This window comes from Marmota monax, unplaced genomic scaffold, assembly GCF_021218885.2.
Source record: "Marmota monax isolate L192 unplaced genomic scaffold, Marmota_monax_Labrador192_F-V1.1 WCK01_AAM20220418_F8-fsc00066, whole genome shotgun sequence".
Lineage (NCBI taxonomy): Eukaryota > Metazoa > Chordata > Mammalia > Rodentia > Sciuridae > Marmota > Marmota monax.
The window spans coordinates 1,626,648-1,645,437 of record NW_026692805.1 but is presented as its reverse complement, the minus strand read 5'-3'; the positions used below and the strand labels follow the sequence as shown (position 1 = coordinate 1,645,437).

General features: G+C 37.8%; 1 protein-coding gene across 1 annotated transcript in view; it reads left to right on the top strand.

Annotated features, from left to right (window-relative positions):
- Odad2 (outer dynein arm docking complex subunit 2) overlaps positions 1–18,790 on the top strand; it is a 167,820-nt gene that overhangs the window by 40,832 nt on the left and 108,198 nt on the right. The window contains exons 11-16 of the mRNA XM_046448363.2: positions 7,176–7,322; positions 7,827–8,036; positions 12,472–12,714; positions 13,012–13,122; positions 15,505–15,659; positions 17,233–17,475. Of these exons, the coding sequence (XP_046304319.1) occupies positions 7,176–7,322; positions 7,827–8,036; positions 12,472–12,714; positions 13,012–13,122; positions 15,505–15,659; positions 17,233–17,475 (1,109 nt within the window). The remainder of the gene's footprint in view (positions 1–7,175; positions 7,323–7,826; positions 8,037–12,471; positions 12,715–13,011; positions 13,123–15,504; positions 15,660–17,232; positions 17,476–18,790) is intronic.

Below are 18,790 nucleotides of genomic sequence, written 5' to 3'. Positions count from 1 at the left end.
TTAGGAAAGCTTTTCTGAAGCCACAGCAAGAGGAAAAAACTATTTTTCCATTTCCTTCTAGTAGTTATACAGCTTTTATTAAAAAAAAAAAAAGTGTTCAGATCCTGAATTCATTTGGAATTCACTTTATGTATAGTGTAAGTTAGCTAACTTTATTTTTTTCTCCCCTGAAGGACAGTGAATGTGTCAGCACAGATTATTGATTCATCCACTTTTCCCTCCAGGGGTCTCAGATGCTACTGTTACCAAGCCCTGCGGTTTCACTCCTGAGAGTTTGCTCTGGGCTTTTCTCTGTTGCTTCCATTTACTTGAAGGTTCCCATGCCAGTTTCATTGCTGTTTGTATTTGAATATTTGGTAGACCAGAGAGTTAAAAACTTCAAACTAATTTTCTATAGTTTTCAATCTTGATCATTTTTAGAATTCATTGAGAAGCAAGTTAAAAACAAAAGTGAAAAAAAAAAATCCTGTTGGGATTTTGGTTGGTTTGCATGAATTTATAAATTATTTTTGGATAAATTGTAATTTTGACAGCATCAAGTTATTCTATTTAGGAAAATGGCATGACTGTTGATTTAGCTTTTTATGTACTTTGGTAAATTGTTATAGCCTTTCCCCATATATATCTACAGCATTTCTTGTAAGATTTACTCATAGATATTTTGTTATTGTTATTTTCCTAATACTGGCATGGGAACTTTTAACCAGTATCCATTTCTGTTTATTATTCTTAGGGTATGGATAGTTACTCATTTTTAAATGTTAACCTTGTATCTGGCCATTTTACTGAATCATTTTTATTAATTATCATAATTATTCAGCTCATTCTTCTGAATATTTTTAGGAAGACAGTTACATTTACTACAGATTTTCCTCACTGCAGTCACTAGGATGTTCCAGTAAATTTTCAATTTCTGTTCATGTTCCTGGTTATTGAAAAATAAAGTATATGGAATCCTTGCATTGTTCCTTACCCATTTCTTATAAAAATTTTTAGAAAGCTTGTAAGAAAGATGACAGACAACCTGTCTACTTTCTTTACGGACATGCACACATACACACTTTTTTTTCTTCTGGAAACTGTATTTTGCCTTTTTCGTTAGGATTCTGTTGAATTTTAGGTTTCTGAGTGTTGAATTGTCAGTATAAAATAGGTTGCAAATAAACAGAAGGCAAAGCAATGTATTTTACTACTTAGACTCACATGGTTATATGCACTCATCTGAGTACTTTTTACCACTTCTTATCCTGGGAGAAGAATAGTCTCTCTAAGCCAACCTCTGTGCTGGGCACCGGGCCGTCTGTCATCATTAATGAACAGTCATTGGCAGGGATTCACTTTTCTTACTCTGAGTGGCATGTTTTGGAGGAAAAAATGCTGAGAACGTTCAAAGCCAGCTGGCTGGCTGGCTGTAGGATGGCTGTGTGGCTTTGCCAGGTCTCACCCTCTGCTTCTTGATTACAGATGGTCGGGGATGGGACCGAAGGGCATTCTGGTTCCAATCATGCTTCTGCTTGCCCTCTTGTCTTCCTGTGCTCTCAGTAAGTTCAAATGGCAATGTGCAGGTATGCTGCCCATGAGAGTTTCAATGACTAGCTTACAGTGTCCTTTCATAAGCAAAGAAAAAAAGAAGGAAAATAAAAATAAAAACCTTCATTTCAAAAGTTCCTTTATGGTGCTTGATGAGTCACTTCAACCTCCTACTCTAAGATATCCTCTTTTCTCAGTTTCTGCAGTAATCTGAATGGTCTCCACACGTCTACACTTAACATCTTCCAGCCAGGACCCTCTGTAGCTGAACTGATCTTTTAAAAATGTTATTGGCCCATGCCAGCCAGTTTTGAGTTAAAGATTAACATTCTCCACCCAGCCCAAGCAGCTACTGATACCCACCTCATTTTTTAGAAATCTCATCTTATACCACTCTCCCACTCAGGCCTTGGCAACATTGGCCTTCTGGAGTCTTAGCTTAACCATGCTCACATCACTGCAGGGCTTTTGTGCATACCATTTGCTCAGAGGTCCCCTCCTCTCCTAGCAGGGGACTGCCCCTACTCTTGATGTCCAAACAGCTAAGACAGTCTTTCCCCATGATGCCCTGGGTTGGGTTGAATTTCTGTATTCTGGGCTTTCTTAGCTCCAGACTCATCTCCCTTGTAGCATTTTTCAGACTTAAGAACTTTTCATTTATTAAGGTGGGCTTTAAAAAGTTAGAATCTTTCTCTCCACTCAAATGTAAACTCTGTGAAGACAAGAACCATGTTCATTTTGTTGATTGGTATGTCTGGCATCAGGCTTGGCCTGTAACACATTTTGTTGAATGAAAGAGTACAAGCGGCTTATTGCGGTTTCAATACATTGCTCATCTTGAAATAAGCTTAGTAAAACCTTATTTCTTCCTTATTGACAGTAATTCAAAAACGTTATTTAGAAAAATATCTTAAATTCGTCTTATCTTTCAAAAAGAGATTTTAAGTGAGAGAAGGCAACAGTGGATCTCTGCACATTTGAAACCTGTTTGTGACAATGGACAAAAGCCTGCTGGTCCTAAGAAAGGAATGTGAGTGAACTCTGCAGAAGATGGGAGCTGGGATGTCTGAGGAGAAGCAGGAGCAGGAAGACAACTAGCAAAAGAATTGCATTAATTTCAGAAATGGAAAAGTTTATTGGAAGCATTTTTCAAAACCCTTCAGAAGCTAGTAAAATAATATTTTACTATGTTTTCTCAAGCTCTTAAAACTTCACAAATGCAATGCATGATAAAATGTGAAAATAAGTATTGGCAACTAATTATATTCTCGGGGGAGATTTAATTGAAAAGGGAGCATATTTGCGCTATTTCTCCGCAGCTTGATGTTTATGGCGTCTGGACAAAGTAGGACGAACATTTGAAAATCCTGACATAACTGGTATTTAAAGAATAGCAATTGGCTAACATTTGTGGCTCTGTATGTTGAATATTTTGGCTCCCGTCTTCTGGTATTCATTCTGAAAGATTTATAATCCTTTAGGGAGTGTGGTCAGTGACAAGAGTAGAACTAAATCCTGAAATGTGGAAAAACTAACTTTTCCTAATATAAAACTGTTCTAAAAAAATCCCTCAAGCTTATGAATATGTTTCCAGATTTTCAGAAAAAGCCGATTTACAAAATTTTTTTTCTATGAGGATCTCACTTCTTAATGATAAATGTAAATAGTTTTTTTTTTGACCTTAAAATATCCCTGAAATAGATATTTCAGAGAAATATAAACTCTTACCTTTTGGACATCAGCTGCAATGAGGCGACTTTTTAAAAAATGTATGTGATTGGTTATAGGGTAAAAAATGAAATAAAGCTCAAAAATACAAGTAGTCCAGACAACAAAAATTAAGACAACTTGAAATAAGAAACAAAGATTTTGCTGAGTGCATAAGCAGAAAATTACTACCAAAGTAAATATTATAAAGCAAGAATAACAGTCAAGAGAATCCTTGATCATGCACAACTGAGAATATCCAGACGATGCTTTCTTCTCTGAAAAAGTCCTGGGATGGGAGAAGGCTCTGGGTTTGACTGAAGCATGACAGGCTGCCCCAGGTCTCTGTTTGCTTCCTAGTCATGCTCAAGACCAGAACGCTGTGCCCAAGGATCTCCCTCTCTCCCAAGCTCTGAGTTTGGATTTTCAAACTCTTAATAAAGGACCCCAGCTGAATTCCTTCTGAAACCCCCCCAGGGAATTTTCTGCCTCCTTTTAACCATTTAAATTTGGAGAAAGAGCCTTGTTGAAAGAATCCTTTTTTTCCTTACTTTTTTTGCTTATTCTTTTTGTGTCATTTCATTTTCGTTAATTAATTATGTGCATTATACTTTAAGGTTTACAAAATATCAGACTTCTGTTTTTCAGTCAAAGAAAAGAAAAACACTGCGTGTGTTCTTCTCATACCCCCAAATAAGGGAGTTGTAACTTGACTAATAGTGGATTTATTATTTTATATTTTAAAACCAACTATGGAAAATGGTGTTGGTGACATTTTTCTTGATAGTAAGAAGAAAAAGACACTAAAAGCTATAAAAGGTAACTTATTTTAAATGTAAATAATAAAAGTTAAGGTTCTTGTTATTTTAAACTCAATCTTAAATATAAGGACAAGCCTGGTTTACCCATAGGGAGAATAAGTATGAAAAATAGACATTGTTCATGACATCGCCTCAGGACATGTGTTCATAACATTTCTAGAGAAGTGGAAGGAATTTTCTTAAAAGGAGTCAGAAAAAGGCTGAAGTCTAAACCTTTCCTTCTTTTTTTTTTTGGTTCTGATGTTTGAGCCGGGGGCACTCTACTTTTGAGCTGCATTCTCAGCATTTTTTCTTTTCTTTGTTTTATTTTGTTTTATGTTGTTTTGTTTGTTTTGAGACAGAGTCTTGCTAAGTTGTCAAGGCTGGTGTTGAACTTATGATCCTCCCCACTCAGCCTCTCAAGTTGCTGGGATTACAGGGTGTATCATCATACCTAGGTCCTTCACTGTATACCCTGTAATAATCCCATTTCAGTTTCTTATTTTAGCAGTAATATATTGTATTGAATTTGCAAGAAGATTTGCATATGTGTGCATGTGTGACTTAAAGGAAGATGGGGTTTGGCAGTCTGTAAGTAATTTCTAGTTTCTTTGCTAAGCCATATATATAAATACAAATATATATATATATATATATATATACACACACACATACATATATATAATCAACTTTTAAAACTTTCTATGATATATTTTAAAATGCTAACAAGAAAGAAATTATATAATATATAGAACTACATATTTCAATATATAAGTATATAATGTTTATGTATTTTCTCCGTATGTCAGCCCATTTTCTGATGCTTTAAGAGAATATGGCTGGGTGAAGTGGCACACACATGTAATCCTAGTGGCTCGGGAGGTTGAGGCAGGAGGATCGAAGCCAGCCTCAGCAAAAGCGAGGTGCTAAGCAACTAGTGAGACCCTGTCTCTAAATAAAAAACAAAATGGGGCTGGGGATGTGGCTCAGTGGATGAGTGCCTCTGAGTTCAAACAGTACCCTCCCCTCCACCAAAAAAAAAAAAAAAAAAAAAGAGAGAGAGAGAGAGAATATGAAGATGGGGTAACTTATAAAGAAAAGATATTTATCTCTCACAGTTCTAAGGAGGCTTGGAAGTCCAATATCAAGGGCTGGCATCTGGTGAGGGCCTTCTTGCTGTTTGAGCCTCGAATGGCAGACTACATCAATCACATGGCAAGAGGGCATGTATGAGAGAAAGAGAGCAAGAGAGAGATCTCTTTTATAACAAAGCCACTCCTGGGAAGCTTAATCCACTCTGGGATAGTGGAATCAATCCTTTTGTGAAGGCAGAGGGCCCTCAAGACTTAATCGTTTCTAACACCATGATAATGGCAATTCAATTTTAACAGAGTTTAGGAGGGAGCATTCAAATCATGGATGAATATTATGTAATGGCAACATTAAATGAAATGAAAACAGATAATTCAAAGGTATTTTCCTTTAAAAAAAAAAAGAGGGATTTTAGACCATTGGTATTGTTTTGAAGCACGAACCAAAAGCTGTCTTTTATGAACATCTTTTATAAAAATAGTTTCTTAGCAACAGAAATGCAGCTTTTGTGTCTTACCAGTCATTTTGGTGCTTGTGCTGGAACTTAAATTAGCCAGTCTCAGTGGCAGTAGGAGTGGCATGCACTAGGCCATGTTCTTTAGGTTTTCAAAGCGGTAATGACCAGTGGACCTTCCTTGAGATTCTTGTAGTGAATTCTGATTTTAATTTCCTGGCAGGTCTGTTTGACAATCATTAAAAATGTTTAGTCTCTCAGATTAGTTTTAATTAAAAGAATAGCTCACCACTAGTCTTCACATGTGGTGATGAGTCAGTGGATGTCCACTCCATCGGTTCTCTGTGTTGGGCCAGCAGGTCACTCACGGGCTTTCTTTTCCCCCTTCATCCTGCCCCTCCCACCCATCTGCAGGTCTTACTGGAACTGCTTTCTCCTTCCCCAAAGGCCTCACTCTCCTCCTTTAGGTCCCGTCTCAGTTGCTCTGCTGCCTTCCACACCTTTCTCCAGACTTTCTGTTCCCTGTACACCTATGCAGGAAAAAAACATGCCACGTGCTTTCCTGCCACATGAGTCAACCCAGAAGACTTCTGTGACCTCAGAAGGTGTAGGAACTTCTCCCCACCAACGGGCAACCAATCCTGCAGCAGCAAGCACCAGATGGATGTCTTCTCATCTCTAATTCAATTCTGTTCTGACACACTCTGCCTGGAGATAGCTTCAGATCCCTCAGGTTGAGGGCTCAGTCCTCATGGATGTCTGCTAACTGTCCTTGCAGCCACCAATCGAGGAGTGGACTGTGGATCAAGCACAGGGACTGCAACACATGGCCTCATGCCCAGGGCTGTTCCTATGGGGTAAATGGTTTGCTGCTCACAGGCCTAGCATGAGGGGAGTGGCCTGCCACTCAGACACCCTTAATGCATGCTATGTACCTGTCCCCACACCTCTCTAGAGGCTAATGGGTTGGAACTAAAAATTTCAACTTTTAATGTCACCTTGATCTTTCTGGTGATGGGCTCCCATCCTGAAGCTGAGTAGGGGGGGCCAGCATCAGTCAACTTCAGCATATAAAATATACTTACCACTTTGAAGATTATACAGATTTTAGGTGTCATATGCCATAAACAGGAACAAAGTCCAAATATATATATTTCACAGCACCATGTCTGTAGGAATCATTTTCAAACTTGGGTTGCTCTGCACAAAACACTGTTCAGGAACTGGGGTTCCCTCTCTTAACACTGCATACAACTTCCCTTCCTCAGTTGCTCTCTTCAGGCATGCCCCTTGCCTCTCTTTAACGTATTAATATTACCTAATGTTATAGCTGTTTAAAGGAGACAGACCACCTTTAAATGTTGACTCTTAATTAGAATAACATTTTATGATGCTCTGTACAGCTTTTTCATGCTTCAACTTGACATGATTCATTAAACAAATTACAGCCCCACTCAGAGAACTTAAAAAAAAAGATTAATGTGCTATGTATGGGGAGACATATTTCCTAGTTCATGGATTTGTAACCATTTGGTCTATTTCTATGGGAACATAGTTTTATTTAACCTTTCTGTGGCTTTGTATCTTCCTAGGGAGGAAATCAGACTGCAACAGTGATTGCTTTGTGTTCAATGAAGGATTTCAATTTAGCTCAAGAGACCTGTCAACTGGCCATCAGAGATGTTGGAGGCCTTGAAGTTTTAATAAATTTGCTTGATACAGATGAAGTCAAATGTAAGGTGAGTGGCTTTTTCACAATGGTTGAGAATTCTTGGACCCAATTCTCATGGCTTTCTTTGAAACTGTAGGAAGCTGAACGTTTCTTATCTTTTTTTTTAATATTTATTTTTTAGCTGTATTTGAACACAATACCTTTGTTTTATTTATTTATTTTTTTTTTTGTGGTACTAAGGATCGAACCCAGGGCCTTGCACTACCATGGAGCCCCAGCCCTAGCCCCTATTTATTATCTTTATCTGCTATTTTTGCTCATAACCTGCTTTTTCTATTAGGTGTGCTCTCTCCTCCCTGCTTTTTCTTCTTTCTCTTGCTTTATCTGGAACCATGAATGTTTGTTTGCATAAATGAAGAGAAATAGGAGGATATGTGTTACCCCTGGGAATGGAAACTATTTTTTAAAAAAACTTGATTGGGGAAGGATTTTAGATAGACTTAAATTTTCTTAAACATAGCTCTGGTTATGTATTAAGCGCTCATTCATCTATCACTTTTTTCCCATGTAGATTGGTTCATTAAAAATCCTGAAGGAAATCAGTCATAATCCTCAAATCAGACGTAATATTGTTGACCTTGGTGGCTTACCAATTATGGTTAGTATACTTGATTCTTCATACAAGAGTCTGAAGTGTTTGGCAGCTGAGACCATTGCAAACGTTGCCAAGTTTAAGAGAGCCCGGCGGGCTGTGAGACAGCATGGCGGTATCAACAAGCTGGTGAGTACCACTGACATCCTCAGGGCACAAGAGCTGCCACCCATTGCCTCCTGCCTTTCTGGCCACTCCAGACATCAAGTAGCTATAAAGGCATGCTATGGGAGTCTTCTTTGTATATCATATATGTCCTTAATAATTACTTTTGTATGTTTGCATTATCAAGCATGTTAAATCTCATTTTTTGAAAGAAACAGAAAAAATTTAAAGCAGGCGTGATTGCCACCGATATCATTGGTAGGGATCCATTTGTGCATAAGAGCAGAGATGGTAAGAGATGGTAAGACCTGTATGATGGAAAGCAGGCTGGAAGCCCTGGCCTCCAGTGTGCTTACTGAAAATACTCTTTCATAGAGAAGGTCAGGTTAGATCGAAATGTGAGACTAAAAACAGCCCAGTCTTTAAGAACATTCAAGAGTAAAACAATGTGTAGGATATCCATGGGAAACATCTGTAGTCAGCCATCAGTACTGTGTTTCAGAAAACTACTTAGTAAAATGAATAAAATGTATATTATATTATATAAAGTCATAACAGGATAACAGTTTTTAACAGTTGATGTTTATGACCTCAATTTTCTTTTTCATTACTGGGGATAGAACCCAGGGCATTCTACCACTGACCTACACCCCCCAATCCTTTGTATTTTTATTTTGATACAAGTTTTTTTTCCTAAGTTGCCCAGCCTGACCTTGAATTCATAATATCCTCCTGCCTCAGTCTCCCAAGGAGCTGGGATTGCAGATGTGTGCCACCACGCTCAGCTCTGATCCCAACTTTTAGAGAGCTACCCACAAGCATATATAAATACATATGCAAAATTAGAAGTGGATCCACAAGTTGTTGACAGGGTTTTCTCTGAAATGATTACTGATTTTTTGATAGAAAAAATGTTTTTCAACATTTGTCTTCTATGAATGTCCTACTTTTATAATAAGGATAAAATGATTATTTCAATAGCTGCCATCAAAAGAAAAGAATATATCAGCATTCTGCTCATAAGCTTTGCCATGTTGGCAAGGACCTTAAAAATGTACATGTAGCCAGGCACGGTGGTACATGCCAGTGATCCCGGAGACTTAGGAGGCTGCATCAGGAAGATCACAATTTCGAGTCTGGCCTTAGGAAATCAGGGAAAACTTGTCTCTAAATAAATAAATAAATAACTGCCTGAGGAAGTAGCTCAGTGGTAGAGCATCCCTGAATTCAATCCACAGCACCAAAATAGATCAATAAATAAAGTAAGTAAGCACAATGTGGAAATATGTTTTCATACTCCATAGTAAGGATCAATATATACTGGGTCTCTTCCACAGCTTTTATCTTTCTTTATTGTCTCCATTTCTTCACCTTAAGTTCTTTAACATATCTTAGTGCCTTTCACAGCATTGGGCCACTACCTTACACAAAGGGTTAATATTTATTGGATGAATATGGATTTTGATGTTAATACGTATAATGAGAAGTGTATTCAGAAATTTACTGAGATCTTCTGTGTTATCAATTGTCATTGCAAAGTACTTATAAAATATAATTATTTGCTTCAAAATGAGATAGACATGTTTGCATAGGTAGATGAATACATATGTGATAAAACATGTACAGCAGATTTTATAGACTCTAGGTGGTGGAAATATGAATATTTATTGTGCAATCACTGTACAATTCTATTAGTTTTTCTTTGAAAAAAATTTATAATTAAATGTTGAGAGAAATGTAATCATTACTATGATTATTATTATTTTGCTTAAATATTGAAATCATATGGTAGATTGATGTGGTTGTTGACTGGAACTGCTTCCATTAAATCATATGAATGAATAATGCAAAATAAAACTGAAACATGTTTTTTGAGAGTTTTCTATATCACATTTGGGGAACTGGTATTTCAACAATTGTACTTACCCAATCAAGATAATAGCACACATTTTAATATAATTTTAAATGATAGCTAAATTGGAAACAGGAATGACCAAGAATGGATAGACTAAGAATAATAGACTTGCAATTGCTGGGTTGAGAATACACCTGGAAAAGATTAGGATTTAGGATCTACTTTTTGGTTTGCAAGGCATGGGGAAGGAGTACTAGGTAACTCATAGATAATGTCCTAACCAAAACAGGAAGTGAGCAAGATGACTCGAAACAGAAGTGTACCGTGGCTGGTTATGGCCTCAGAGTAAGGGCCCCAAGGCTACAGTAAGAGCCAGTTGGGTGGTACTGGCCATGGTGTGTTTTGGGTACCAGATGGAGGTCATTTTCTGGAGACTGGGCAACAAATGACAGGGTAAAAGACACAAAGTCTGAGCAAACAGGGAGAATGCATCTATCTAGGGAAACATTACCAGGTCTAAGTGATGATTATATGGACCCACCAGTGCTGTCAGTACCAAGGCCTGTTTCCATGTTCTTTTTACCTTTTTAGTTGTCGGGTTTCTGTTCTGGAGACTAAAAGGCTCAGGGGTCACTCCAGGTAAAATAACCACACAAGAGACACAAATACCTTTTTCTTTGGGGTCACTGTGATGGCTCCTCTGACCTTAAGGGTCTTCAGAAAGAGAGAGAATGAGAGCATGCCCTGATCCCTTTTATTGAGGAGAAGCTATTCAAATGAGGCAAGGGGTCAGGTTTCAGGGGGCTGAGTCTATCTTCATGATGTCCACTGTCAGCAGGTTGATTGACACCTGGGTAGGCCACACCCTAGGGCACAGTAAGAGAAGGGGACACACACAAGGCACTTTCATGGAAGATTCTATCCTAAACAGGGCAAGGGGTTATATTACAAAGGAACAGGTGAGCATGGCTCCTCCCATGGGGCTGTAGCAAGACACACCCATGCACGAGACACTGACTGTCGGACCCAAGAAGGGTGCTACATTTCTGCAACTGAGTGCCTCAGCACCCAGCTGGGGAGTGTAACCCAGTCACGTGTAAGGATGGTCTCCCACATTTAGTAGCAAACATTCCTGACAATTCCTAAGTGCAGTGTGGAGGCAGGTAAAGAATCAGGTAGTGGGAAAAGAAATGAATGTACTTCCTTGACCTTAGTGATGTCACAATCTAATGGAGGTAAAGAGTATGGGGGTAGGTAGGATATAGATGAAACTATAAGACTTATGGTGAGCTTCAGCTATTTAACTGAAGCCAGTACAGGGAATGGTGGAGGAACAAAGGAGGGGGATGGTCAGTTGAAGAGGGGAGATGTTGCTTACCAAGGTTTGGGGAGGTAAGTTTTGTCAGGCACACCTGCTGGGGAAAGGCATTTCAGGAAGATAAGGAATGTTGGTAAAGATCCAGAGCTAAGAAACATCATTGAGTAGAAATTGCAAGTGACTTAATGTGGCCAGAGTCAAGGTGAGATGAGTCAACTAGCAAGATAAAGGTGGAAGGCCATGTGCTCACTCAGGGCTTTATTCAGTGAGTTAGAGTTTGGACTTCATTGTGATAATGAGGGAATAGCTGTAGTAGAAAGGTACTCTTATGCTGTCTGCCTTGTGTTCAGTCCCATTGTCTTAGAATTCCTTTCCTGCATTACTACCCCATTGGTAGTCTGTAGTTAGAAACCATGTGAACATTCCCTCCCTTTGCTGGCCTCTGTCTTTCCTTAAGCCATTTGTTATGAGACTGTAACTGTCTACTCATGCTAGTCCCAGGAATTTGGAATTGGGATTGAGAGACTCTACTTAGTCTGGGTTACTCCTTTCTAAATTTAGGATGAAGGGCAGCATGAATAGGTGGGCTGTATCCAAGGCATTTGACCAATAGACAAAGAAGAATGGAGTAGATGATGGCACCAGTGTCCTCAGATAAAGATGGTGAGCCCAGAGAATGGCAGAATAGCTTCTTATTGTGGTTCCAGTCACAGCTCTGGGAGGTCTGGCTTCACTTTCTCCCAGAGGCAATCTGAACTACTGCTGTATCCTTTTAATAAATTGCCTTTTCCTTAAGGTCTTCAGTGACTTTGATTATTACAAAGGACAAGGAGGATGCTGGCAGCTGTGCCGTTTGGTTTTGGTAACCCACGTAGAAGGCTGTGTGCTTCCTAAAGTTCTCATGGTATTAAGTGTGTTTAGATCATTCATTTCTCATTAGAAAGCTCTAATGGTTTTAGGAAGCTTAGTTTTCTGAGGTACAAGAAAGACTGAGAATATTTTTTACAAATATTATTAATATAAATATTAGAGCCATATTTAGAAAAATACTGTCTTGGTGAGATTTTTTTTTTTGTCAGAAGAAAATAAAAGAGTTTCCAAATCTGGAGGAAAATGTCTTGAAGGGTTTTTGTTTGTTTCTTTATTTTCACTGGTTGCTGTGTAGTGTAAATGTTGATTTTTAAATGGTGATGATGGAGGTGAGCTTGGTAGCAACCTCGTGGCTATTGAATGGTGAATTAAGTTTTAAAGACATCCAAGTTCATTGCATTCATCTCTTCTTGTAGGTTGCTTTACTAGACTGTGCACAGAATTCAACAGAACCAGCTCAATCAAGTCTGTATGAAACCAGAGATGTGGAAGTGGCTCGCTGTGGGGCTTTGGCACTGTGGAGCTGCAGTAAGAGTCATTCAAATAAAGAAGCCATTCGTAAAGCAGGGGGCATCCCTTTGCTGGCTCAGTTACTGAAGACTTCTCATGAAAATATGTTAATTCCAGTAGTGGGGACACTGCAAGAATGTGCATCAGAGGTACACAAACCAATTCTGCTTCCTTTTTTTTTTCTTACCTTGACTTTTTTTAGTTAAAAATAATAATTTTTAAGATTACATAGCTGTTTAGGATTTTTTTTTCAAAATATTAGCTTTCTATTAGAAAAAAGATCAAACTTCAATGTTGGATAATTCTCTTATGGTATAGCTATGTTCAACTTTGACTTCAGTGTTTATTTACTTAGAAAGTTTGCTCATCATAGTTATTAATAAATGTAAATGGCTAATTATATTCATGCATTTTATACACATAAATATTTAAGCTCATATTCCTAGGAAAACTACCGAGCTGCAATCAAAGCTGAAAAGATCATTGAAAACCTAGTGAAGAATCTAAATAGTGAGAATGAGCAATTGCAGGAGCACTGTGCCATGGCCATTTACCAGGTAGGAGCCTACTCTTCTGCCTCTATTGGTGTTCTTTCTCATCTAGCTCAAAGGAATATTTCTAATTGTTTCTAAACACATGACCCTTCTCTGGGAAGGGGACTCAGAAATCTGAATTTTAAGAAAGCATCTCAGAGATTTTCATCCCTGAATAGGTCTGAGAACCATTGTGTTGCCATAATGGTAGATACTGTATTTGTTGTATATGTCAGATATAAACATGCTTGAATATATCTGATTACTTATATTTCTATAAGACATATATATTGCCTGGTGTGGTGGCACATGCCTGTAATCCCAGTGGCTTGGGAGGCTGAGGCAGGAGGATTATGAGTTCAAAGCCAGCTTCAGCAATGAGTTGCATAGTTGCAACTCAGTGAGAACCTATCTCTAAATAAAATACAAAATAGGGCTGGGGATGTGGCTCAGTGGTTAAGTGCCCCTGAGTTCAACTCCTATACCCCCACCCAAAAGGACACATATATCTGTGTTTTCTAAAACAATTTATTTAGCATATAATCCTATATTGCTTTTTGCATGGCCTATTCAAACACAGTAATCTTGAGAAATTTATCACTATCAAACAAGATGGGGTGTGTGTGTGTGTGTGTGTAAGTGTGTGCCTGTTTTATCTTTTCATAATTTTCATTATTTTTTGTAAATTATAATATTCATAGTCTATCATAAAACAGAATGATAAAGAGGAAAAGAAGGCCTTGACATTTAAATGAGATTCTGGCTCATTCCTGACCACACCAGCTTCTACCCACCCAGAGCAGACTTCCTAGAGGAAGATACCCAGGACTCCTTTCAGTAGGGGATTAGATTCGTTTCCTAGGGCTGTATAACAAAGTACCATGGACTGGATGGCTTTACAGAAATTTATCTCCTCACAGTTCTGTAGGCTGCAAGTCTGAGATCAGGGTATCAGCAGGGTTGGTTTCCTCTAAGGTCTCCCTCCCAGGCTTGAGTAAGTGGCTAATAGATGGCCATCTTCATTTTCCCCGTGTCTTCATGTGATGTTTCCTTTGTGTGTATGCCTGTGTCAATCTTTTCTTACTGGGAGAACATCCTATTGGATTGCACCAATCCCGATGATCTAATTTAGCTTTAATTACCTCTTTAAAGACCCTGTCTCCATATACAGTCACATCCTGAGGTACTGAGAGGACATTGACATGTGACACAATTCAGCCCATAACAAGGATTTATGACCTTGACTTATACATATCTCTCATATGAGAAGCCATTAAGAGTTGTTTCGAAATTGTGACTATTTTTTAAAATTTGCCACTGAATGAGAATCAGAAATCATACTCAGAAGATAAACATAGCAAGTGTAACTCTATGGGGCATTATGGTGAGGATCTCTTCTAGTGGCCCTCATTGATGACACACAACATACCTCTACTTTGCCTAGCATCAGAAAACAATTGTATGCTTAGGATAAAAGGCAAATCAATCAAGAATGCCTCATGTGTTGGCTCTTTAATCTGAGAATAATAATCAGTTGGATATATTTATATAGTCAATATTTATTCCAGAGGATGAAACAAACATGAACAAATATTTGAATAAAATGTCAGGTACTATTGATAAAATCCACTGCTCTGAGCACAGAAACTCGACTGAGAAAATTCTTTGTCTTCAGGTTTCAAGGGTCATTCAAGGTCTGACTACCTCCCTGTCATTTGTCTGTCTTCTCCACTATATTTTCCTAAAACCCTGGGTGTCTCACTGTAGACATCCTTCTCCAAGAATGGGAGTATTCTATTTTTTTCTTACTGAACTTTGCCTCTGGCTCTGTAGATGCCCAGGCTACTCCAAATTGGCTTGGGAGAATTGCCAAGTTGTAAAAACTGCTGTGCATTCCCAGAACCATGTAAGGGGAGAGAGATATCATCAGATAGCTGTTGGTGTTGGGGAAGAATTATTAAATTTTGCTTGGATACATCTTGATACTTTGTGAAAAGAAGTTTCATAGTTTCTATGCTCTTTGATTTATGATGGAATTATATCCCGATAACCCAATGATAAGTTGAAAATATTGATGTGTGTTGAAAACAACTAATTTACTGAACATCACAGTTTAGCAACATAGTCTCCTGTAGCATATTGGTTGTCCGCTATCTTAATTGTGTGAATGATTGAAAGATTCAGCTCACTATTGCTGTCCAGCATCACAGAGTATTATACTGCAGATCAGTAATCCGGGAAAGATAAAAATTGAAAATTTGAAGTAAGGATTCTACTGGGTACATACCACTTTCATGCCACCCTGAAGTTGAAAAATCATAAGTTGACGACCAGCCTTGCCAGCAATCATTGATTGCTGGAGAGACATTATATCACTGATAGACTCTCATTTGACTTTTTGTATAGTGTGCTGAAGATGAGGAAACCCGTGACCTGGTGAGGCTCCATGGAGGACTTAAACCGCTGGCCAATCTACTCAATAACACTAAGAATAAAGAATTGTTGGCTGCTGTCACAGGGGCAATATGGAAATGCTCCATCAGCAAAGAGAATGTGATCAAGTAAGAGAAGGCACTCAATATTCTGTAATAAAGATCAGGCCAAGGAATCACATTCTTGGAATTTCAGTGCTATTTTCATAAAGGGGTGGCTCTAATTTATTCAAAATTGCACATTCTGGGTTAAGTTGGTAGCATGAAGGGATCCTTAGAAATAAAGGGTCCTTCTCAATGCGTTACTACAAGACAATGATTGATGTACCTCAGTAGGGCGAAGGGCTTTGCTGGAGTGACCTTTCTGTGTGAATAGGCTGTTTGGTACATGGACAGTCATTTAAATCAGAAGTATCTCTGCTGCTGTTTCCTGCAGAGACCTATCAAGGTGAAGGAATAAATTTCCCAAGGAATCTTTAGAGATGAAAGTGTTTTCATCCTTTTTTCCTGTTCTAAAGATATACAGATGAGTCAGCAGAATGCCAACTAACCACTCCTGGAGTAGTTGTTTTCAAAAGTGATTTCTTTGAAATTTTATTTTGTTATTTCAAAGTGCTTGTAAATTTTTTTATTTATTTTAACCTTCAAATTTAACTCTTTTTGTTTTATATGTTTAGAGTTCACACTCTCAATGAGTATTCTAAGACACCTCCTTCTTGTCTCCATCTGATGAGTTCCTTTAACAGGAAATTCATATGTCCTGACTCAGAATAAACATACTTAGTAAAGAATGTATAGGGAGTTCATAACCCACTTTAATCAAATGTATGAAATATGATATGTCAAGAGCTTTGTAATGTTTTGAACTACTAATAAAAAAACATAAAAAAAAGAATGTATAATGAAGTTGTGACAAGATCAGGGTTAGCTCAACTAATTATTTTTTATCTTAATTAAATGTTCCACCACATTTCAGCAGTAAAAATTCAGCTGCATCATGATACTGGAAAAACACTGCTGAAATTTATTAGAAAGGGGAAAAGATGTTATATACAGAAACTATTGATTTTCAAATATTTACTTTTATATATCATACTTTCTTTTGGTTTAAAATATAATTAAATAATCAGCAAAATTGCACAATGAGAGAGATGCTAAAATGTATAATGGTTAGTTAATATTGAAGATATCTGAAGTTGACAGTTTTTTTTCTTAATGTAAGTAGCACAAGCTACTAATTCTGGGAGACTTATTAAACCCAAAGGTGCAAAAAAGTTATGTTTAATGTGTTTATAAGTAAACATATGTCATTTGTTTTCATGAAATATTTAGTATACTTTGTCCATGTAAAATCACCTCTCTGTAAGACAGAGGAAACTCTTAGCAGAATGGAATTGCAGAACTAAGATGTGATCAGAACCATAGCTGTCTTACAGACTGTTCAGCTTAGTGACCCAGGGACAATCTGGAGCAGATGACTGGCTGTGGATGACAGCCTCATATTAACCAAGCTTCAGATTGGCCATCTGATAATGGTAATTAAATAGTATCTACATTGTAAAGTTCTGTAAGGATTGAATAAGAATGTGATTGGCATTTAGTAATTTTTAGCTGTTAGAGAAACATTACTTTCAGCATAAAGCGAGATGATAATTGCAATTATATATTAGCCAAATGTCTCATGCTCTTGTGATGATCTTAGGTTTCGGGAATACAGAGCCATTGAAACTTTGGTGGGACTTTTAACCGATCAACCCGAAGAAGTACTTGTGAATGTGGTCGGGGCCTTGGGAGAATGCTGCCAAGAACATGAAAACCGAGTCATTGTCCGGAGATGTGGTGGCATTCAACCGCTTGTGAACCTCCTCGTTGGAATAAACCAGGCTCTTCTTGTGAATGTCACAAAGGCAGTTGGTGCTTGTGCGGTAGAGCCCGAGAGTATGGTGTAAGTGCACTTGGAGATGGAGAGATTTTATATGCTCATTTCAGGACACCTTTGTGTGGTCATAGAATAACATCATTGCTTAGAATTAATGTGCACAGATGATGAAAAGACAAAATATGTTATAAGTAATTACAGGTTTACTGAAGCATGACTTATTGAGCCAAAATGTTATTTTGGAAGAAATGTAGGGCAGGAATAGGCATTTGGGAGGATTTCCAATGACTGCTAATGAAATTCCCACGTGAAACCTTAATGCAATGAACATATTTCTGTCCTCCCAGAGAAGAATTATCTCTCTATATCTAACTAGGGTGCGTCTAGTTCTTGTAGTATGCTCATGGTATCTTACTACTTATTTCTTACTGATTCAGCAAACATATTTTGAGTACCTAACAAGAACTTTGAACTATGAAGGGAAAAGACAAAGGATTTTAAACTCTGATCTTAGTCCTCAAGCATATTGTTGTCTATACAGGAAGAAAAGACTTAAATGTGAATCAAAAATATTCAGAAACATAGTTGTATCTGTGCCAGGTGTAGTGGCGCATGCCTGTAATCCCAGTTATTCAGGAGGCTGAGGCAAGAGGATCACAAGTTTGAGGCCAGCCTCTGCAACTTAGTGAGACCCTGTCTCAAAATAAAAAAAATACAAATGGCTTGGGATGTAGTTCAGTAACAAAGTGCCCTTGGGTTCAATCCTGAGTGTCAAAATAATGATGTCGGTAATGATCATGATAATAATAATAATAATAGCTACAATAATTTCTCTTGTACTGAACAGTTACAGACTTTTTTTCTTTTCATTGTTCCCTAAACTATGTAATATAACAACTATTTACATTGCATTTAGGTATTGTAAAAAAAAATCTACAGATGGATATAAAGCACTTGAGAAGATATGCATAGTTTATATGCAAATACTGCACCATTTTATGTAAGGGACTTGAACATCTGTACTTGGGCTTCTTTGGATGACCTCAGAACCAATCCTACATGGATACCAAAGGACAATTACACATCTTTATCTATATTTGTCTATCTATCTATCTATCTATCTATCATAGGAATTGATTCTTGCAACTGTGAAATTTGGTGAGTCCAAAATCATTTGCAGTAGATTGGCAGACTGGAGACACAGAAAGGAGTTGCAGTTTGCTGGTCTAATCCTTTGCTCAGGGAAAGACACTCTTTGTTCTGTAAGACCTTCAACTGACTAGATGAGGCCCACCTGCATTATGGAGGGTCAACTACTTTATTAGCATCCACCACCTTAAATGTTAATTACAACCAAAAAGCACTTTCACAGAAACATCCT